The following is a 20,764-nucleotide window of genomic DNA, read 5'->3' as shown; positions in this document are numbered from 1 at the left end:
TTTATTTTATTTATCATTGCCAGATTATATCAGTAAATTTTTAAACCATAATATCTGCATCAATTCTATTAATTAATCTAATTACAGCAATATTTACAATAAACACATGCATATTAAATAAAATAGTTAACAGCTATATTCAATGCTGAAATATTAATTTAAAATAAAAATACATTACCTTCAAATTTTTACTTAACCAAAAAGGGTTCCCGCCAAAATGCTCTTCCAACATGGGGGATCGAGCGCCTCTTTACGATCACCGTGAAAATTACGACGCTCTCCGTAGGTACGTAAAACTTTTATATCCTTCGTGTCGGTTTCACGTAGCACCGTATTATAATAGAGTTACTGCTTAAAAGCATGCAGCATGTTTTCTTACACGATTTATAAATTGTTTGGAAATTTTTAAACATTCTAAATAATTAATTTTAGTGATACGCAGGTGATAATACATAAGTAGGTAGCCGTTTGAGTTAAAAATATTGCTTTTCTTTGTAATGACCGTAATATTTTGAACAGGGTTTTCTTTTAATTATTTTTAAACAATATGTAGTGCAAAGCTTACTACTCAAAAAGTTTAGATAAAATTAAACTTTCATACCTAATTACATTTTATTCATATTTCTTTAATATCTAAATACTTTTTAATAACAATGGCCAATTTTGTTATTACAAATCAAACATTCATTAGATACATCAATTCGATACGTTGCGAACTATTTTTCGTAGCACCGTAAGCGTATGTCGACAAAACGGATTAGTCGCAAATACGTGACCATTAGCCCGTAAAAGTACTTATGGTGGCAGTACACATTGGGCCAACGTGTTGGGCCAACGGGTTGGGCCAACGTGTAGAGAGCTACTTGGCGGTATGTTGGCTTCATTAGCCTAGTTGGCGCCAATATTGGCAGGCCAACCGAATGTTGTCGGTTTTTTGTGCACACATCAAAGGATCTTGGCGCGCTCCACAAACAGCGTTCACACGTTGGTGTCTTGTTCAGTTTGTTGTTACTCGTCGTCGTTACTCGTCAATGAAATTTACGTTTAACCATGTTCCGATAGCGATGGCGGCGCCGAGGTTTTACAATTCGTAGATTTGTATCGACATGAAGGAATAATTTGGAATCCGCGGCATGAACTACACAAAAATAAAACCATATGACTCAATAAATTAGATGTTCTGTTTTCTATTTATTATATTATTCTAGATGTTTTTCTTATCTAACTTTCATACAATGCGATAAAAAAATGAATATATTTAAGTATAAAATGAGTAAAATAGTATTAAAAAGTTACTTGTTCTTAAAAATTAAATAACAATATACAATGAGCATGATTTTGATCAAATTGTGCTTTATTACATAAATAATATTATCATTTAATAAAATAATATCTAAAATCTAATCTTTAAAGTTTCGTTTTATAGGTAGTTAAAATTAAATTAAATGTAAAATGTACACATTTTAAACATTTGAAAAAATCTAAACATAATAATGTTTTATTTATCTATAATATAAAAATGAATCGCAAAATGTGTTGGTAAGTGCATAACTCGAGAACGGCTGAACCGATTTCGATAATTCTTTTTTTATTATATTCCTTGAAGTACGAGGATGGTTTTTATGTAGAGAAAACGTAAATATGTACCACGGGCGAAGCCGGGGCGGACTGCTAGTACAGTTATAAAAAAAGGACAATAGAGATTGGAAAATGGTATCATCGCAGACGGCAGAGTACACTCATTGTTATTGATGCACATGTACGTAATAATTAAACGCACTGTATATAAATAAATTGCCGCGGCTGCAAGAACTTCTACGGACTACGTCCATCTTTGAAGCGCCAATGCAGAATGATCAGTACGCCAATGTGTGAACAGGAATCTTGATATCCTTCATTTTTTCCCAACACGTTGGCCCAACGCCTTGGCCCCATGTGTACTGCCGCTATTAGATTTACGCACCAACTTTGTTTACTACAAATCGATTGGGTGATTCACTGAACTGCCGTGCCAACTTACACAGACTAGCGTTCCCCATCGGTTATTTACTTCCAAAGATTTATTTTGGCTGTCTTTTATATTGGTAAAACGAGGAAAATTTGAGAGGGTAGTGAAATTTGTTCGTTATGTGGAAACTGGAAAATAAAGAATTTAATAAATCGGGAGTGAGATATACACAATTCTGAGCTAATTAAATGTATCAGTAATCTGTATCCTTATGGTTTTATAGATGTAATTGTTTCATTTGTGTAGGTAGAGATATAATTAAACACGGTTTTTCTGAATCCAAATATTCAACGGGTTTGCAGCTACTTCGAATATTATTATGAAAAATATTTGCCTGCTTGTCATATTTACTTAGCCAAAATAAATAACCTAAATAAATAATATTCAATTTATATGGTAGGTAACATATTTGCACATATTTGTCAGTCTCCAGAGAGGTTTACGACAAAAACGGGAGTTTACGTTATTTTATAGCAAAACTTGTGCCAAAATAATAATTACGGACAATTCCACTCCTCCCTATGAATATTAAATGAGATTTTCCATTCAAGCACGCCCTTGATTCGTTTTTAAAACAGTTCTTATGTTGAAGATGGCGCCGTCTAAATTGTAAATGTCGGATTGTATGAATATTGTAATTTCCCGCCTACTATTTAATTTACTCCTCTTATTTCTGGAAAAAAATAACTTCTGTGTTCTTTGCAGCTTTAATGGATATAGTATTTTAATCACGTAATTGGTAATTAGGCAAACGCGTATCTAAATAAATGTTTCTAGGTAAAAGCTCACAAATGGGGTCCCTACAGCGTGCTATGACATGGTATGATAAACGACATTCCTCACAGAGGCCATCTGTTCACGACAGTACATAAAGTTGAGTCGTACATTGAACATTCTTCTGAAGATCTAAGCGTCATTATTCTACGTCTACAACCGTTGTACAGAGAGACAAATATATTCTCAGGAAAAAACCTGCCACATGCAAAAGGTTTACAAAAGCGCACACGACGTTCCAGTGACAAGGTTTTTGTAGATCTCTGATTGATCACTTGAGGTCGTTGACCCGTTCGAGAATTCTCGCTACGAATGCGTAACGGTTGCAAAAAGACGATGCAATTTATCTTTTGTTGATAGCGGACGTGATAAAAAGTTAACGATTAATAGTGGGCAATTTGAAGACGATGAATGGGAGATTTAGGAAATGTGTTGTTGTGGCTCTATTTAGATTGTTTAACCATGCTATTCGGATAGTAATACGATTTACACACTTAATTTGAATGAGAATAAATTCATTACGTCACTAAAACTGATATTGACTCCAGTAAGTTTCTTGAATGTTATAATTTATAAAGTAGCGGAATGTTAAACGAAAACCTAAATTATAAGCAAACATCATACCATAGACAGTCCGCATTGCTTGTTTAGCATGTGTTAATGCACAAACAAGTTAACATACCTACATAGTAAACTTATTTGAACTGAATATCACTAACTCATACCACAAACTCGTACCACGACAATAAAAGAGTAGAAAATCGTTGCTTTGAAAAGGAAATACACCAAGCTTTTCTCACATTATTAATGACAATCACGCACGATTCACTAAAAGAATACAATCTCGATAAATCGCTGGGAAATGGCGTCCATTAATCAGGAATATTATCATCCGTACGTGACCATGAGCAGTTTGCGCGGCAAAAGCGAAATATGTGACCAATTAACGCCCGGGTCACGGCCCATTCGATGTGATTTCATAATTCATATTATGAAAAATTGTTAAAATTCTACCCTGAAATTCCATACCTGCTCCTGGATTAATATTAAAAATTCCAGACAGTGATTGCTTCGGTGCCCGTTGAGTACCATTTTGTATTTCGCATATAAATACTCGAAGTATCGTTCCATTGTTTATTAAATTCAATTTTGTACGACTACGTCCTTTGTGTTTCAAAATAAAACGAGCTGTCGAGGTCAACTATAAAACTTATACATCTAAAAAGAGACAAAAAAATGAACAAAAAGAAGGAAAGATATATTATCTAGAATTTATTAAATTTATCAAGCATTCTGTAATCATTAACAATTTATATAGGTACCTAGTAAAAAGTACTTACTTATGACCTTTTGATACACTAAAGGAATTGGTAGGAACCTTTTGATATACTAAAGGAATTCGTTTAAACTTATTCACAATAAACAAGCCAGTACTTTTAGAAATAAACTAAACACGCGCATACGATACTAAATATTGCAGAACAGCCGAACTAGTTTCATAAAAGTATTAAACATTGATAGCAGTAGCGATATGAAATAATAAATTTAGGGTTGAAAGCGCGGGGGCACGCTCCCGCGCAGTTTGCTATCTGTAAATGGATTTTAATTTAAAGCCCACGAAGGGATTGTCTGGGATCACGTGTATTGTATTGTTTACTGTCTCAGTTTTAATGAAAAGTATACACGATCGCTTGTTGATGGAGTGCGGTTTGATCTACAAAGCATAACATAGAGTTACATTTAGTCATTGGGGACCATGTTTCTGCAATAGCTAGGTTTGCTGTTTGATAAAAAAAAAACCGGCCAAGTGCGAGACGGACTCGCGCACCGAGGGTTCCGTTATCCGTACAAACCTGCAATTTTTTTTTTTCACGGGTTAAAGGCAATTAGATCTAAGTATGTATTTGATATGAATTTCAACTTGATAGCTCTACGCGTTCATGAGGAAAAAAGTAATAAGTTTATATTTATTAAAAAATAAATATATATTTTGTAATGTAACAAAAAATTTAAGGTTTTCGGAATTTTTCCTTTATGTGTGCTATAAAACGTTGCTTCATGCCAAATTTCAAGATTCTAGGTCGACTGGAAGTAAGTACCCTTTAGGTTTTGATTCCCTTGCGAGTACTTGCGAGTTTCAAAATATGCAGCTTAAATTGCTGTTTCTTTTGATTGCGTTGACATAGAAGTTTTATTTTGTTACAGCTTAAAGGTATTATAGACTTGAGTATTTGGTATGAATTTCAATTTAATACCTCTACGCGTTTATGAGGAAATGGGTAGTAAGTTTAAAATTATTAAAAAAAAATATTTTATGTGATGTAACCAAAAATTTATGGTTTTCGTAATTTTTCCTTTATCTATGCTATAAGACGTTGCTTCGTACCAAATTTCAAGATTCTGAATTCACGGGAAGCACCCTGTAGGTTTTGATTCCCTTGCATGTGTCGAAAATTTGAGGCATAAACGGCTGTATCTTTTGATTGCGTTGGCTTAGAAGTTTGATTTTTTCACAGCTTCAAGGGATAGTAGACTTGAGTAATTGATATAAATTTCAGCTTCATACCTCCACGCGTTCCTGAGAAAAAGGGTCTTGACAGACAGACGGACGGACGGACGGACGGACGGACGGACGGACGGACAGACGGACAACAAAGTGATCCTATAAGGGTTCCGTTTTTTCCTTTTGAGGTACGGAACCCTAATTAACTATTTTATTTCCATAGCAATTGCAATAGTTTGTAAAGTTTTTAACTATTCCTACGGAGTAAGTCCGGAAAAGGTGAAAATTCTTGCACCTTTTGTTGGCATGGGCCTCGTAAAGGTAAATTTTTAAAGTCCTCAAAAATTATACCGAAAAGAACCACAGAGGGGACCTTAACATTAAAACACCGAACATTAGTGAGTATATAATCCTACAAATAAGTAGAGAATGTTAGACTATGTAGACAGGTTAACGGCGAAAACAACATACGCGTTAATTGCAACTACTATGGTACGTCCAAAACAGCCTCTAATCCTGCAATCTAATATAGACTTCAAGCGGATCAATTAGGGTTGTGTTTTGTGTGAACTCATTGTGTGGTTTTCCCGCGCAGAATTGCAGGCGCTCATTCGAAACAGCTAATATGCCTGTGACGTAAACCGCGGAAATCCCGTCGTATACCTAAGCGCTTGTAGCCAACGCGGTCGCCAGTTGCACACTTTAAAGTTCTATGCGTGAATTTTCATACAACATTTTATACTTTGCTGAATGCAAGACAAGAAAACTGTCTGTAAATAATAGTATCATGGGTAGGTAAACTACATTTTATTTGGATTCTCGAATATTCTAACTTTAAGGAGAGAAATCTATACGGTCTATGGAATAAAGTTAATCATTGCCCAGTGCCCTTTGATTTAGACCAATAGTTCTATACAGTTAATCTATACTTTAATCCTACTTATTTTAATTTTATTGCTAAATGAAACCAAATAAGCAATAAACTCTAAAGGTAATCTGATTTCACGCCAGCCTATTAATCCCTTTTAATGTGAAATAAATACATAAATATCTTGGCGCTGCTACAAATCTAATTATCCACGAAATGATATGGAAGCATTAACATTTGGCCCGGGCGTATTTCAGCAGTGGACCGTTAAATCTCTCACACGTTGTGCAGGTCACAGAGACGAACTAGCATCGTAAGGTCCCATGGTTATTTATTATAGGGGTATGGAATCAGAAGTACATATATATTTATAATTCACAAAAAAAAATATTGGCCTACAAAAATTTGTTCTTTTAAAATATTGTTTAAATTTCACTTGACACACACAATTTGTTAATAATTTGGGAATACTATCATACATTTTCGATCAAGTCTCATAAGTCAATAATAAAATTGGTTATTGAATGTTGCCAACCCCAAAAATATATTGCCAACCCCAAAAATATATTGTAAGTAGTTCTTGTAGAAAACTAAACTGAAACTTAGGTACTTATACTTAATGTTTATTTATTCAACTAGACTTCTACAGTAAAAATAATAACCAATTTTCAAATCTCTAAGCGTAGGACCTCAATGTAATGTGAAGAACTAGCGATAGAGTGTTTCTATTTTTCTTATTTTAAAAGGCAAATTTGTCTAGCTTACGCATAGGCAATTTCGTGTGAGCCTTTGTTTATCCCACGTCGCGTCTGTATATTTAATTTAAGTAATACCTATCATTCTTTACCTTCACCTTGGTGAATACTTTGACACACACAAAATATAATTTTATACTAAGATACTGAAATACAGGTGACGCAAAAGCTGATATATCAAGTAATTATATAGGTACTGTGTATTTAGAGAAACATATTTAGTATCAGTAATCGGTATTCAGTATGCATTTAAGGCTGCAGTCTAGCAAAATTGCGTTTTCAACAAGTTATTTGACAATTTTTTCCCGGCTAATGAAATGATAAACTGAATTTTTTTTTCTTGTTTATCAATTAGCGTTATATACGCAATGCGCGTGAATTTTTTCACATTTATAAAGTTACTTTATGTTACCTTAATCAGGCCTTCAAGATAAGTCTCTTTCCCCCAAAGACATTTCGAGCTAAGTTTGTGCACTCACTACGTTGCAACCGATTACAATTTATACAATCTGATCAGCGCATTATTATCCTTATATAGTCGTTATTAAAAAGTGCTGAATACAATTTCCGAAAAACTTATGATTTTCCTAATTAGAACGTTATAAATTCATTAAATTTCCCATTTTTTGCCTTACAAAATCTATTGATAAATACTGCTAAAAGTTATTTTTTCCATTAATTTATTCGACTTGGTTGAAGACCAATGAGTATTAATCCTTTAAAAAATTTTTTTTTTGAATTTTGATAATTCTTTAAATATTAAAAAAATATTTAAAATAATTAGGAAAAATCCTAGCGAATTTCTTTAGTCGCGCTCCTTGGGCCGGAGCGTTCTGACGTGTGCTCTACGCTCGATTTTCCTTCATACCGAAGTGAAAGTTGCTCTACTTCATTAAATTTAATATTTTTGTTAATTGATTATTTTTATCTTAGTTTTGTGCAAATATTCGTATTTTTAAACATTTGATTTCGATATGGAAAATAAACGAAAAAAATACGCGTGTAACTACTAGAAAAAAAATTATCTTCGAACATAAAGTTAATGAAACCAAATAGATTGCAAAGGTGATTGGCAACAATTTCTTTATTTTACGAGGTGTCAGTAAAGGGATGTATATTTCTTTAAAACTAAAGTAAGCTCATAAATTTTCTTATAATATATATTTTTTTGAAGTTCCAAAAATGAATAAACATTTTTGGAACTTCATTTTCGTTTCGTTTGAGAAATACGAAATATAATCTAAACTTGTATTGAGAACTTGAACTTCCCAAGTTCATCCGGGGAAATCCCCATACGGGGAAAATGATTTGTTTACTCCAAAATTATATGCCGAGGTGTTTTAATTTTTTCTTCTAGTCATTTTCAACGTAGCGGCATGTTGTTTGATTATTAATTTTGTAACTTAAATACAGGATGTTGGTTTTATATTCTGATCTTACAGACGCGCTGACAAATTTAGTCCGCCATTTCTAGTTTAGTCCACCAACTCTAAGTACCAATATTAAAACGAATGGATTATCATCACATCATCAAAACTCAGATGTAATGGAAGATCACAATAACATAGAAAATTCAGTGGGTGATGAGAACTAAACAAACACAAGTAACAGAGACGCGAAGAATAAAAAAAGAGGACGAAAACGATAATTCGTTGATGCTTTCCCTTTTCGACGTATTGTTAGGGTACATCACCAATCTGCAAAAAACAAAACTGATGATTCCCAATTGCTGATTAAAAATGAAAAACAAATAATCGACAACAGTGGTGAAAATTTGCTGATCACAATAAAACATCCTTCAGTGGTAGCAGATTTACTCATTTAAAATGTATCGGTGAACAGCGTAAAGGAGAGGAGGACAGGAAAACATTATGAATGTGGATGGTGGATTGTATACAGGGTGTAGTCGTTAAGTATGTGCAGGCGATTATGACGTTATTATTGCAGGTATCAAAAAACTTAAAACTGATATCGAAATTACTTTACCTAATGAGCAAAATGACAATAATAACTTTTTAAAAGTATAACGAGAAATATCTAAAAAATTTACTTTATACACTCCCATATCAAAAAGGGAAAATGGGACTAGTAGAAGTTAAATGTCTAATTCCGGCAAAAGACATGAATGCGGAAGATGCGGTTAAAAATAAAAAAATTTATATTTGAAATACAATGCAAAAAATAACACTTTTGAAATACAAATAAGCAGACTTCTGCTTATTTGTATTTCAAAAGTCTTTGCTGTTTGGACTGGAGTGAATCATTCGTTAAAAATAGAATATATATAAAAAATTATGTACCGTTTAGGCAAAATAAAATGATGGACCATTATCAAGATTTTACATAAATTGCCTACTGTCAGAATTGATTGATTCGAGACTTCAGCATTCGATGCCCATCAAGGACCCATCCTATATCATTCAAGCGATTGAAAAAAAAAGAGATAAATCCAGTGCAACCGATAAAGCATCAGAATGCTAGCAAAAGATTTATTAGGTTTATCAATATAAATCTATATATTATACATAATATAATAAATCTGTAGAAGACGCGAAGACCGACATCCGCGCGGACGGAGTCGCGGGCGGAAGCTAGTCAGAAATATATATCTTTTGTTTTCATTTGCGTATTTTTCTATTTTATAATTTTTTAACACAAACATTACATTTTTTTATTATATACAAAATTTGTTTATCCGTTTTATTAGTTAAACTGAACAACTTTCACTAAGAAACTTAGGTCGAAAAAAATGTATTGAGTTCTGCATTTTGTATGGAAAGCTTATTTTTTTTTATATTTCGTCCAAATTTCTTTGTAAAAGTTGATCAGTTATATAAACATGAAGTTGAAGATATCAATAGAAAGTATTCGCAAATTTTGTGTACTGATAAAAAAAAATCACCCGGTGTAATTTTCACGAAAATTGTTTCAAATTGTCATTTTTGGTACTTATTACGAATATTAAATTATGCATACGAATGATTTAATTTTTAAAAATTAAGTGGAGCAACTTTCCCTTAGTACATTTGTATTATTTACATATAGGATGACAGGATGCATTTGTTTGCACTACTAGACCAAGCCCTTAAGAATTTAAGAGGGTGAGAGAAATGTCCGTTATTACCATGACAACGCAAGCGTACCTACACCAATAAAAAAGTTAAATTATGTATTTTTAATCACCACTGCAATTTTGATCACTACATATAAATGAAGTGATAATTTAGCTCCGAAAATAATACAAGTTATTACATGCTCTACTGAATAATACTTCAACATTCAAAAATCTTCAGGGCCCTATCTAAAAATGGCCGTTCCCGTACCCTGTCCATTGCTAATCCTCAGAAAATCTATTTTGATCGCTTCAAACAAAGAGGACAATGGGCTCGCCAGATAAACGGATTAAAATTTACAATTTATAGTCCCCAGATTACGTTTAGATTCACATGTGACTAATGCTCACGTGCGATTCAAGTTAAAACCTAACCTTTTGAACTCTATTATTATTTCGTAATTTATGGGAGCAATAAACTTAATCGTGATCCTTTGAAATCACGTTTCACGTTAAATATTACGTAAAAATTATACTTAATTTTTATGGGTGTTCATTTATTTTTTCATTTTTGTTAGGCGCGTGTTTCTTGTGTCGTTATTTAATTAACTGCATTTTGTTTATATGAACACACTAAATTCTAGTAAGTATGCAATATTTTCGATATAAATCTTTGAAATTGTACTAGTGTAATATAATTATTTAACATACAATATAAACACAATTCAATATGAATAACTAGCACCATTTTTATCGCTATAGAAATACTATTGAACTTATATTAATGGTCACGGTATTGGAATCAATTCATCATCAAGGATGCTACGCTGTCTGTTGCAGCCTGTGCTTCAATAAATCGATGTGTGGAAATAAACTAAAACAAAAGTATAATTTACTCTTTATTTCCATACAATACAGACGTAATAAACATCATTATCATAAAAGAAACCATTAATTTATTAAAGAATCGTAACAAAATTAATATATCTATATTTTATGATATGATAGAGAGGAGGGCTTAAATTTGCGTGCGTCATTTTGTCTATTCCTAATCCCTTTATAACTTTTGGTAACCAATTTCCTTGTGGGAATTGAAATGGAATAAATTTATAGCATTCACATCGACCCTTATCCATTCCACCGAGTAAAACCACTATAATTTCCATCCGGACCTAAGCTCGACCATTTTAAATTAAATCCAAAACCTAAATTAGGACGCTGCTAAACTTGTTACAACATATGTTGGAAATGGGTCATTTAGACCAGATCTCTTATGAGCTTTGCGATAAAATCTCAACTGGTTTAGGTATAATGTTATTTCATTATAGCAATAACAATTTTTCAACAGCGGGTCATATAATGTTTTATTACATGTAACATTGTTCTTACAAGCATTCACAAATCACAATCAAGAGTGTGTGTGGGTCTTAGAATTAATTTTAATGTATTCTGTATTTAAACTACATTAATTGTACGTTCTACGGCTTTGTTCACCGTATCGTATGAGAACCTATTCCTGTTCCGAATTTTATTCTCTAGTTCATTCTCTTTCAAGTTTTCTAGACAAGAAGTATTAATATTTTTTGCAATATATAATCTATTTACTTTCTAATATTCTTCAATGTCAATCACCCGTTAGTTCATCAAAAAGGAAAATACAAATTCATACATTTAGTATATTACTAGAAACGGCCGTAGATCTACATTCATAACACCGACTTACTATATAATATGTAAACTTCGATTTATATCTAATTGCTTCAAATTATTCATTACTAAATATTTGCAGAGGAATCTCGTTAATTTGTAGAGCGTCCGGAAAGGCTTTGAGGCTGAATCCAACGGGTTGTCTGTCCTAATTAGTGTTAACAAGTGCTCTCAACTTACCTTTCTGAATCCTAAATGAGTTTCATACCGTACAAAGTTCTAATTTCCTTGGACTTCAAATTAGAAGGTAAAGTCTTGTGGAATTGTGAATACTAAACTCAGAGATTTGTGAATGATTGATTTTATAGACACTTTCTCTTTAGGTAACTATATAGGAAAGTATGCAGCGTAAAAAAGCTACAAGCTGTTTTGTCTTTATGCTGTTTGTAAATTTATTAAGCTTTTGCTAGTCTGAAAAAAAAGTTATGATCGAAAAATAATAACATGTATTTTATCCTTATGCACATTACCTTTAGGAAATAAAAATAAAATATTCGTTTTACAAAACGATATCACACATATGAAATGTTATAAATTATTTTTGTTTGAAACCAATGATGAAGAGCATTGAGGTGTGTTAACATTTTTTGTGATCTTTAAAAACAAAATGTACCTGGTAAAGGTACCAATTATTTTGGGATATAAGTGATTAGGTTGAATCGGGTTTAAACATGGGTTCAAAATAATTTCCGAAAAAACGGTTACCTGTTTAGAATTTATATTTTTTGGGTTCTCGTTTTTATCTACTTGATGTAATTAATATTTGGATTAATGGGTGTGTTCTAACCTTTAACTGACAAACTGATAATTTCCAAGCAATAAAACATTTTTTTAATATTATTCATGTTTGAGAGTTTGAACCATAGGTTTAAACAGTATTTAAAAATCCATTTAAATAAATGAAACCTTAGATAATTTATTAGGACAATATACCTACTTTTAATAATCATGTTTAAAGATTAATTTACGTTTAAATAAACAATAAAATTTTACAAACCTTTCATTAATGAACAATTGAACGAAATAATTAAAGAAAAAACAAGATCGAAAGTTCCTACAATCATTACCGCCGTCTGTTTATTCATTCCGATTCATATTCCAACGTATTATTACAGACTTGATTATTCACTTGAATGCTTTTATTTTGAATCGATAATTACAAACTATGTTAGGACTTGCTAGCTATTGTGTTCAAAACTAGACCTAGTATGTAGAGGATAGAGTTGAGAATTGCATTGTTAAATTTGAACCAATTATATGACCATCAGGAGCTTCGGGTAAACGGGTTTCTGTCGGGTCTCAAGATGGATGGACTGGCTTCTGGCTATCAGTTTTTTTACTCTATCTGTTTCTTTCTCTTTTATGAAAACGAATGAAAGAGATAATCGATCGGTTTAAGATAGTTTTAATATATTAAAAGTGCATTCAAAGAATGTACTGAATGAAACAATTTATCAACTTCTTTAGTAGAGTTGAAGATGATTTAAGTACTTGTACACTAATTATTTCTTATTCATATTTCGTGTGTGAATAAAAATTATATTTGTATAACAATACCAAAACATCACCATAACTCACCTAATAATAGTTATTTCTGAGACAAGAACTCAATAATAAGGTTTGTTCAATAGAAATCATCTTACACTAACCTAATTGGACATTTCAAACGATTCTAAAACAAATTCAAACAAAAGTTTAACATAACTCAAACCGTATTATCCTTAGTTAATTAATAGACATCTGCAACAAAGCCATTTGCACTACCTTGTTAATTAAATATGCATTAGATCTCCTATCATAGTACAATGCGTGTATAATCGACATGACGTGTCCATATGTAAGGGATATAATATATTTTTAAGTCCATTACATTACTATAATTCTCGTATATAGGAGTAATGGTGAATATGTCAGGCATATAAAAGACACCAGTAATTTTTTTGACATATTCAGCAAGTCATTGAATTCATAAAAATTTTTACATATTCAGGCCCTTGAATTAATGAAAAACAACAAATGTAAAATCAAAGAATAACCACAGATGAAATAATAGTTACTATACTTACGTTGGTACTTCGTTCGTACCAACATACAAATATTAATTTAAAAAGAGTGCCCACAGTTTCCTCCCCTACATACCAATATTGATAAATGTTAATATCCAAAGGTATGTCATAAATTCAAATTTTCTTTTAAGCCCCGGTAAATAGAGGGAGGTTAAAGTTTCGTGGGTTCATCTATTTGAAATGGAAACGGCTAGGTGTATTTATAGACTTACCATCGAGCCGTGGTACCTACGCATAATATATTATTGTCTGTAAAATATGTATTGAAGGTCTTTAAATATAATTCTATTTTGTCTTTGATATTAAAATAGAAATTGTGTATTGCCAGTTTTTGTGATGGATACAATTATTCTGAATTTAAAATACTAGGTAAAGACTATGGTAAAGACTTATAAAATTAGTAGTTATACGCTTTCCGTTACAGATAAAAAAAAAAGATTACATGATTCTTAAAATAAAGCACTCAAATGATATATTATGTAGATTATTAATTCAGATAACAGCTGCAACAGTCATGCCTTGCAGTTCGTCTATCTGGTAAACTATCAGCAGAATGGTCCAATATCAGATTAAATAATTACCACAACTGTATTGAGTCATTCTCTAACTTTAGCCATTGACAAACGTGAAACCATACGGAATATTGCGTTAAAAAAATCCATCATTGCCTTCCTTTTATGTCATCGCAAAAACCGAATAAACGGATAACAGCCAGAGTTTGTAAACCCGTTCGTGTACGGTTAAATATGCATACAGACCACTGAGACTGAGAAACAATCGGGAATGAATGCTGGCTTCAAGGATATCTTGTCGAATAAACGTTTGGGATACAGAGGTTGCGAAATAATATCAATTTAGATACTTTATTTTTTATTTTAATACTCAAACTAAAAATGTTTATATCACTGTTTTTTGTTTGCACTAAAAGTAAGTACGTATGTTTGTAAACGTGACATTGAATACAATCGCTTGCAAAATGTACACTTTTTATATTGTTTTGTTATAATTTTAATATCAGGGTCGGTGATGCCATGCGTAGACTATAAAGACTGTTATAGACTAATCAAATAACTTATTTTGCCGAAGGATGGCAATAAAACAACATAGTGCGCATATTCATAGCGGGAAATTCTTACAAGCTTTATTTATCATGTAGAGATACTTTTCACAACGATGAGTTTTTCTCGTACACCTTTTCAATTCAGGGAAAAAAATCTTGAAACTTATACTAAAACAGATACGGATACTTATACATACGTAACCTAGGCTATACCAAATTTAGGCTTCTAATATTATTTAGGCAAATCCAGACTTCTTTCATAGTTTATAGACGAATGAACAGTTAATTATTAACGATTTTTATCTCTAATTAATCATGGTTAATCTGTCAAAAGCGTATTTACACCCAAAATAACGTAAAGCAATAACTCACGATCGTTTGGCGCGCCATTACTCCACGCCAGGACCGCAACCAAAACCACACTAGCTATGAGATACATTGTAACACTGCATCTATTTACTGGAATTGCTTTATATATAATGACCGTGACTGCCCACCGCTATCATTAGGTCCATCCGAATTGACCTTGACAATTGGATAATCGCCGGAACGTTATTGTTTTGTGCTGGGACAGTATACTCCTAGCAATATACCAATGTATGTTGTAGCTAGAAATTTAATTAGATCCACGGGGAACAGGACAATTATGTTGCAAGCGTTTATCTTATAAAGATTCCAGTACGTTAGTAATTTAGTATGTACACATTTACTATCAAAACCTATCCTTACAAAGGTAAACCACTTTTTTCATACGTTTTTTATAGTAGGAACCTCCAGATAAAATTTGAACTACTATTTTCCAATGAATTTTCGTATTCAAGGTTTTGGAATGAAGTCACGAATAATGGACACTTTAGGTCTTCATTTATGAAAGTAACTTTGTATATTATAAGAAAAAAAAAATTCTCTTATTATTTCATGGAAATTGTTTCCAAACCACATCCTGCGTTCAATCTACCAATACCTTAGATCATTACTTAATGATCTAAGACCAATACGAACACAAAAAAATCGATAATACATATTTAAAAAACTCCATTCTAACAAAATTATCCTTATTATTAAGCTGTTAGCTGACCATGTTCATTAGGGAATGTTAAAACGTCTGCCTCTAAATCGATACAAACGCGTTGCTAGGCATCTTTGTTGGGGATGCTCCCCTAGTGCAAGCTACCCCAAATGCGTATTCACAATAGCTTGCTGCTTTTTGTTCGTTACGCTTATTACGATTCATCGCTGATTTATTATTTTTACTTAATCCTCGATCGATTGTGCTTTTAATTGTTCTTGGGTAGCCTAAAACAAATGGAATACTTTACTATTATTCGGCACAATCAGCCCCACGATCTTTGACCATTAATATGAGAGCGTAATGGAAAAGGCTTGGAAAAGGCAATAAAATAAAATGGGGAGGATTGTGTTTGTGTTGAATACTTTATCATACAAATTGTACTATATTCAGACGTATATGTAATGTAGTTTTTATTGTAATTAGTGCACTGTCCATTGGTAGATATAATAATAATGATCATCGAACGCTTCCCTCCAGTTCATGATGCTATAAGGCACATTAAAATATTACTGGAAAATAAAATAACAAGTTAAAAGTTTTTATAAACCTACATATTCTTTCCTTTATAAACAAGATACTACATTTTATACTTATAGGTAGTATTTGAACATTGACCTTCAGTTAGGGAAAGGTTCCTCCCAAGTGTATAGTAATTAACGAATTAGTGTCTAAGTTTTGTCGTCACTTACCATTAAATTTCTGAAATATTCCAACTTCAGTACTATATGTATATAATAGATATTTACATGAATGCTTTTTAGTACCGCATCAAATTATCAACTTTTTGTAGGGGAGACACCGTCGCGCAGTCATTACATAAATTTTTTATTTCGATCACGTATGCTAGGGCAATCAGCAAATAAAAGAAAAGTTTTTGAAGTAATATATTAACTAGTCTTTAGTCGTGATTTCGGCAGCATGGAATATTTTAAAGACATGTATCTGTTTAGAATTTATAATATCTTTAAAGTTGTAACACTCGACTCACACTTCTAATCTAACATCTACATTGAAGAAGTTTAAATTAATCACATAAACCTGTTAATCGTTCCATTGATCCCATAAATAATATCATTCAAAGTCACATAGCTTATTTCTCAATTGTAATATAGTAGCAAGTATACAAAACCAGTTATACAGTATACTAATACATTTATCTGTGCCAATACCGTTAGAGCAGCGCAGCGTAATAACTAAGTGAAACATCAATTCAAATGAATGTAGTTAATTTTTCATTTGAAGCTACATAGGTAATACACGTAGATAGGTACATATAGTAGTGAGTATTCAAAACCAAATACACAGCCATCTGCATCGTCATAAATGGTAGTAAGTAAGGAAAAGGTAAGTGAAATGAACATCCTACATTCGATTTTAGCGCGTGACTAACAATAATCAATATTAGTTCTACGTTGCTGGTACTATTTCATTCATTATTCTTTCTACTACTGTATGACGTAGTAGCCTTAAATACTATATACGATTGCAAACGAGAGACCAACGACCTATGTTTCCTCGATCGGAATGCAACCGGAGTGCTTTGAAAGTTTTATCGCTTACTCTGTTCAGTTCGGAAACAAGAGTTTAGTCCGTTGTATTTAGTTGTAACTTCTAAAGCGGTTTTACGTTATTGTGACGTGTGTTACCGTTTTTTGTTTGCCGCCTTTGTTTGAACAATAGATGTATTTTGAACTCGAAAACAATATATATAGACCGGGAGATACTGACACAAAATTTCGAGTCATTTGTAACAGGATGGCGGTTCTACAGGGGTCTTAGTACGCAATGACAAAAAGAAAAACGATGGCGTGAACGCTGGTACCGGCGGCTTAGTCGCGTGGGCGTTAGTCGAACTCGTCGGAAAATAGCGAAAGTCAAACGATTTGTAACAGTATGGCACTTATTTTTCCTGTAAGTTTGAGGATCAACAAATATAAATACAAAATTTCAAAGATCTATGTGTTGGAAATCTTCACTTATATAAATTAATAATAAATTAAGTTTTCAAGTATGACAGCACTTTTTCCCCCTACTAGAAGTATGGCAAATATAATAATGGTCACATTTTATCAAATACTCTCCAAAAATCCAAATGCAATACTGGTACAAAAAGTTTGGCGAAATAAAAATTTTTTGCAGATTTTCGGCGGTATGGCGACCATTTGGAATCGTCCGAAAAGTATGGCATGGCGATTTTCGTAAATGGCTGCACGACGATAGTTACCTGTGCAAAAGTTAGCCTGGTACAAATGGTTGAATGATTGTTTTATTTAAATCAACACATTCGCGTCGGTATGGCGGGCTGTAAGTCACACCGGAAAAGTATGGCATGACACTACCGCCTACTACTTTTTTATGGGCTATCGGTAAATTCTAAAATTTTTGTGTTACAAATCGTTTGACTTTCGCTATTTTTCCGACGAGTTCGACAAACGCCCACGCGACTAAGCCACCGGTACCAGCGTTCACACCATCATTTTTTTTTTGTCATTGCGTACTAAGACCCCTGTAGAACCGCCATCCTTGTTACAAATGACTCGAAATTTTGTGTCAGTATCTCCCGGTCTAATAGTAACGACTACGATACTGACGATGGGATACTAATTAATTTAAATTTCAAAACCTAGAGTGAAAAGATCTGATTAATTTGTCATAAAATAAATTTGTTATAGGTAAGCATTTTATATATGTTGTAATTAATTAAACGGTTTCTCTACCAAATTTTTAAATTAAGTGGGTACCTATCTTGATTTTCTGGTAAAAGCTACCAAATTGCTTCTTACTAAATTAAGATTTTTAAGATACATATATTTATTACAGGTTAGTCTTCATAACATGAAAATGATGTTAATGTCCAATTAAATAAACATTTATTACATAAGAAAACTCCGACAAGAAAAAGTAACTTGCACATCACCACCTAAATAAAAGTCACTATTAAATTCTCTTTAAATCTATGGAAATCGCGGGTTTATTGTCTCCATTTACAATTACATATTTGTTATACACATACAACATTAGATATCATTTGATGAGTCATGACTAACGTAAAACTATGTGAAGGTATTTCTTATTCGACGTCGGGTATTTGATCGCGAGAACTTTGCGTAGGTTGTTGAATATCGTCGTGTTCTGGGAAGTTTTCTAATCTTTTAGTAATTAACTAGTAATGGGAGAGTAGTATGCTATAGTGTATTTCCTTTGTATGGGTTTAACAGTAAATATGAGTCGAACTCGATTTATTATATGTTTTTATTCATTTATGAGATATTTTAAATGATAAAAACGTACAAAACTCAAGAAATACTTACCTTTCACACTGTTTATCCATTACAATTTTACAAATATAAATAAATAAAACATACCAAAGATTTTCTTTCTATAGCAGTGTGAGGCTCAGTGGTGAGACCTCGGACTTCGAATCGATAAGTCCGGGGTTCGAGACCAGGCGAGCGCGCAAGAAATAAATTGATTTTTCAATTTATCTGCGCATGTTGTAACATCACCACTGCTCGAACGGTGAAGGAAAACATCGTGAGGAAACCGACATGTCGAAGAATTAAAAAGTTCGACGACATGTGTCATCCACCAACACGCACTTGGCCAGCGTGGTGGATTATGGCATGTACTCTCATAGGAGGCCCGTGTCCCAGCAGTGGGAACGTATATGGGCTGATGATGATGAAAGATTTTCTTGTTTTTCGTCTAGTTATTGAATATTTATTACCTACTTACATATTATTTCAAGTAGTATAAAAGTTGAATATGCTAATATAATATACAGGGTGTCCCACTATTGGTATACTAAGCGCGAAGGGCCTTGTAGTTTTGCATACACTGATCACGTAAAAAATACTGAAACAACAAAATTACGTCAAAAATTTTTTGCTAATTTTTTCCTGAAAATCCATGTTTTCTTCTCTAGCTTCATGCAGCCGGTATATACCGCTTCTCTAATGTGAGCATTTTGTCTATGAAAACATATAGCTCACGTGCTGGTGGCAAAGTTGGGCGGGTTGCTTGTTATGGGTGTACACATAGAGTTTTAAGAATTCATCTATTTGAAAAAAAAATGCGTCTGGAATTTTATAAGTATTTTTTACGTACTCAGCGTATGCAAAACTATAACCTCCATTGAGCTTAGTATACCAACAGTGGGACACCCTGTATACAAGTACAAATGTTTTATCCTTATGCAAATAATATCTTAAATGTCAATTACGTTGATTTGTTGTTGCATAAAATAACAAACTACATTTATAGGAAAGAGAAATCTCTCTCTGGTGATAGAATTGCCTTATAAATTCTCAGTAATTGAATTAGCTATAAACGAGGTAAACATAAAAGTATATTTTCTCAGTAAATAGTCGATAACATATTATGTATGTGTACGGAGAAAGTGCAAATTGCATTTGAACAAGTCCATAATATCGTGTTTAATTATCTGGCTTTAGATATTTAATACTCCTATATTATTTGAGTTAATTTATGAAACAAACACTTTCAAATGTCTATTACTTTTAACTGAATGTTATAAATATGTAAATATTATAGAAAAACAGCCGCATTGTCGCACTACAAAACTTTTTAACGAACATACGAATTACGAAGTCTTAGATGACTGTAAAAAAGGTTAAGCCATTTCTTGGCTTAACCTTTTATCAAATCTTTTTTTTAAAACGAGTTTTGTATTATTTAATCGGTTTCCAACAACGAAAAAAAACGTAGAAAAGAATTACCACAGATGAATACGCACAAGTGCATTAGATGCTATAAAAATCTATCATCATATCTAAGTGATTTTCGCAACTTATTTCAGCTAAATCTCTCGAACGTGTAATAGTCGTTCACGTAAATATTTTATAAGAGTTTATCGTTGCTATAGAAAATCTTCAGTAA

The 20,764-nt window shown here is 32.5% G+C and overlaps 2 protein-coding genes across 2 annotated transcripts in view; one reads left to right on the top strand and one right to left on the bottom strand.

Moving 5' to 3' along the window:
* The window catches only part of LOC149904408 (calcyphosin-like protein), a 57,134-nt gene extending 41,887 nt beyond the window's left edge, over positions 1-15,247 (bottom strand). The window contains exon 1 of the mRNA XM_090107261.1: positions 15,166-15,247. Within this exon, the coding sequence (XP_089963387.1) occupies positions 15,166-15,232 (67 nt within the window). The 5' untranslated portion in view covers positions 15,233-15,247. The remainder of the gene's footprint in view (positions 1-15,165) is intronic.
* stan (Protocadherin-like wing polarity protein stan) overlaps positions 1-20,764 on the top strand; it is a 128,468-nt gene that overhangs the window by 13,851 nt on the left and 93,853 nt on the right. The window lies entirely within an intron of this gene.

This window comes from Colias eurytheme, chromosome 11 (genome assembly GCF_061535395.1).
Source record: "Colias eurytheme isolate Ceu_HAF_F1 chromosome 11, ilColEury1 Martin Lab GWU primary, whole genome shotgun sequence".
Classification (NCBI taxonomy): domain Eukaryota; kingdom Metazoa; phylum Arthropoda; class Insecta; order Lepidoptera; family Pieridae; genus Colias; species Colias eurytheme.
Note: the sequence above shows the minus strand (reverse complement) of the source record. Positions and strands in the feature narration are given on the sequence as shown.